Source organism: Wasmannia auropunctata, unplaced genomic scaffold (assembly GCF_000956235.1).
Source record: "Wasmannia auropunctata unplaced genomic scaffold, wasmannia.A_1.0 LD335761.1, whole genome shotgun sequence".
Taxonomy (NCBI): domain Eukaryota; kingdom Metazoa; phylum Arthropoda; class Insecta; order Hymenoptera; family Formicidae; genus Wasmannia; species Wasmannia auropunctata.
This window is the reverse complement of record NW_012027129.1, coordinates 1-2912: the sequence shown is the minus strand read 5'-3', so window position 1 is coordinate 2912 and position 2912 is coordinate 1. Positions and strand designations below refer to the sequence as shown.

The following is a 2912-nucleotide window of genomic DNA, read 5'->3' as shown; positions in this document are numbered from 1 at the left end:
TGCTCTTCCGAGCACCAACTGATAATTTCTAAATTCATCTATTTATGTGACCTCAAAGTGTACCAAGTTTCATTAAAATCAGAATTTGACACTTCGCGAGGTTCCCTTGTTAGTATTTTTGATTAATTTTTTTTTGTTTCACATGTTTTTATTTCACAACAGATATCTAAATAATATATTGGCTAACAGACACTAGCAATGATCAGATTAATTCTCTTTCACAGGTGAGCCCGCCACCGATCCCTCCCAAGGCCCATCAGGACACTCCTTCAGCTCCCTCGACCCTCGAGAGAGTATCCAACCGAACGCAGAGTCACGGCCACTCGGAGAACTATTCCGTGCCGAAGATGCAGACGCTCTCCGTGGCGTCCGACACGGAGAGCACCGTGTAGTGACGCTATCCTCCCCCTAGTCTCTAGCGGTTAGTATTTTAGTGATGTGCATGTGCCATTATGGTCAGGCGCGAATCCTGTACTCAATTTATTCCCTCGAGTCGTCGGGATTCCTCTTAGAACGGTAACTTAAGATAGGCAATAAGATTTATCATCGTCGTCATCGTTGTCGTTGTCGTCGTCGTCGTCGTCGTCGTCGTGTCGTAACAAGGTGTAACGTGGAGAGGCGGACCTTAGACTTCGTCGTCATCGAGATTTTTGACTTTTGCACATGGACCGACTCCGCACGTAGCTGACAGCAAAACTTTGGGAACCGAATTAAACCGTAAACTTGATCCGAAAGATCGACATCGAACTGATCCGGTAACGTAATACGAAAACGGATCCAACCCCGCGTTTATTATACGTACCTTCGTTAGGGAAATAGAGAGAAGGGAAGGTAAAAAAAAAAGTGTAATAATCGCTCTTGAACACCGAAAACGTCCAGTGAGGGGATGCTTCTCGTTAGACTAAAAAATCTCGTCTGGACGTGATCGGCGATCGAATCGCGGTATATAATACATATATATATATATATATATCTCGAACTTTACACGAAACGTCGCTCTTCCGAATATATCAATTCACACATACCACACCGACACTACATATATATTTTGTAATTTATTTATATTTTCGACGAGAAAATAAAGATAATTTTTAAATCAACGACGTGGCTGCGTAAACTGTGTGTAGAGCGATACTGCCAATTTACAGCGAGTGTAGTTCGGGGGGGGGGGGAGACTGGAAAAGAACAAACCCGAAATACTGAGGGGTATATAAATTATGTATTTTGTCACAGTTCCTTTTTCTCTTCGTCTCGTATTGAGTATATATATACAAAAGTATGAAAAAAAAAAACGCGCCGCATGATTGTACGTTTTGACTTATGCTACTTTTTTCTTCTTCCTCATGGCATATAAAATAAAGGGAAGGATTGTAAACTTCTATAAAAAAAAGATAAGTGTAAATGAAACCTAAAATTATATATATATTTATACAGGACGATTCTTAATTATACGTCGATATTTTAGAGGATGAATTATAGAGCCCAAGAAAAGGATATCATACGAAAATAAATGAGTCTAAACCGTTCACGACATCTTTTTGTTTCGGTTTCTGGCTTCATCTTCTGAGATATCCATGTAGAGATGTAAATAGAAAAAAAAAACCAAATTTTTTTTTTCATAAAATGTTTTTTTAAGAAAAAAAAACATAAGCCTTGTTTTTTTCTCAAAATTTTGTTTTTTTCAGCTATCTACATAATATCTATATTTTGCTTAATATAAGTTAATTTTTCATGATTTTTCATTTCATAGATAGTAGATTTAAATTATCATCATTTTAACTTTTACGCAGAACGAAAAAGCCAATATATTGTTTCTGAAATGTATTTTGAAGCAAGGACTTCAATGAATAATTATAATAAATTCTACTTAAGGAAAAGCTGTTTAGAAAAACAATTATAAAGATTCTCCTTTTGTAAAAATTAAATGTAGATCACATTAAAATTAATTATATAATTACTATTTACAATTAACTAATTGTGCTATCGGCATTAGAAAAAAAATCAAATTTGTATTTTTTCAATGAAATAAAACACGTTTTTTTCTAATGTTTTTTCTATTAGAAAAGAAAACGTTTTTTTTTTACATCTCTATATCGATGTACAATTAAGAATTATTCTGTACGGTAGAAAAGAGAATGGGCAGTGGAATGTATACATTGCACAATACTGAGCTCAAGAGCAGGGAGTATTTAAGATTAGGATGGAATGAGATTAATGAGCGGACGCGATAATGATTGGAGATCATTTTCGTTCTCCGTAATCTTCCCGAATGTCATTGCCACTCAACGGCAACGATCATTCATTGAGAATCGGAGATTCGCAGGTCGGAGCCGAGTCGCTCCTAAATAAAATTATAACAAGCGCAAAATATTTATGTTGGGTCGATCGGAGTGATTGAACGATTCAGTGCAAACATTGTGAGCTTATTCCATAATTTTCTACGCTTCAAATATCCAAAAATTGTATTCAAAATACGATCTACAAATTATGTGAACTTTATTTTTCTCTTTGCATTCTGAATCCCCCAATCGTGTAATACTGGATAAAAGTAACACCGAAATATTTTCCAATGACACAAGTGAAAACTGCCGATTTGTATATAATATATATTGTGTGTGTATGTGTATTATAATTCATGTATTATTAACATATACATGTATTATTCAAATATACAGGGTGTCTCGTACTCAATGATACAGCGCTTGTGGGGAGGTAGTGTGGACCAAACTGAACAAAAAAGTCCTCTACCATTTTGCGATCTTCGCAATAGTTATCGAGATACTAATCATTTTAAAAAAAGAAAAAATTTTACATAATGGCCAAGTTTTTGTTTCACTATGATTCTATTGATCATTTTAATAACTTTAAGTCTGTTTTACGAAACTTAAAGTTATTTGGAAAGACAATGGCAT

General features: G+C 35.0%; 1 protein-coding gene across 1 annotated transcript in view; it reads left to right on the top strand.

The window, feature by feature from the left end:
* LOC105456138 (dedicator of cytokinesis protein 3) overlaps window positions 1–772 on the top strand; it is a 19349-nt gene extending 18577 nt beyond the window's left edge. The window contains exon 12 of the mRNA XM_011699958.1: window positions 190–772. Within this exon, the coding sequence (XP_011698260.1) occupies window positions 190–392 (203 nt within the window). The 3' untranslated portion in view covers window positions 393–772. The remainder of the gene's footprint in view (window positions 1–189) is intronic.
* Window positions 773–2912: the final 2140 nt, after the last annotated feature.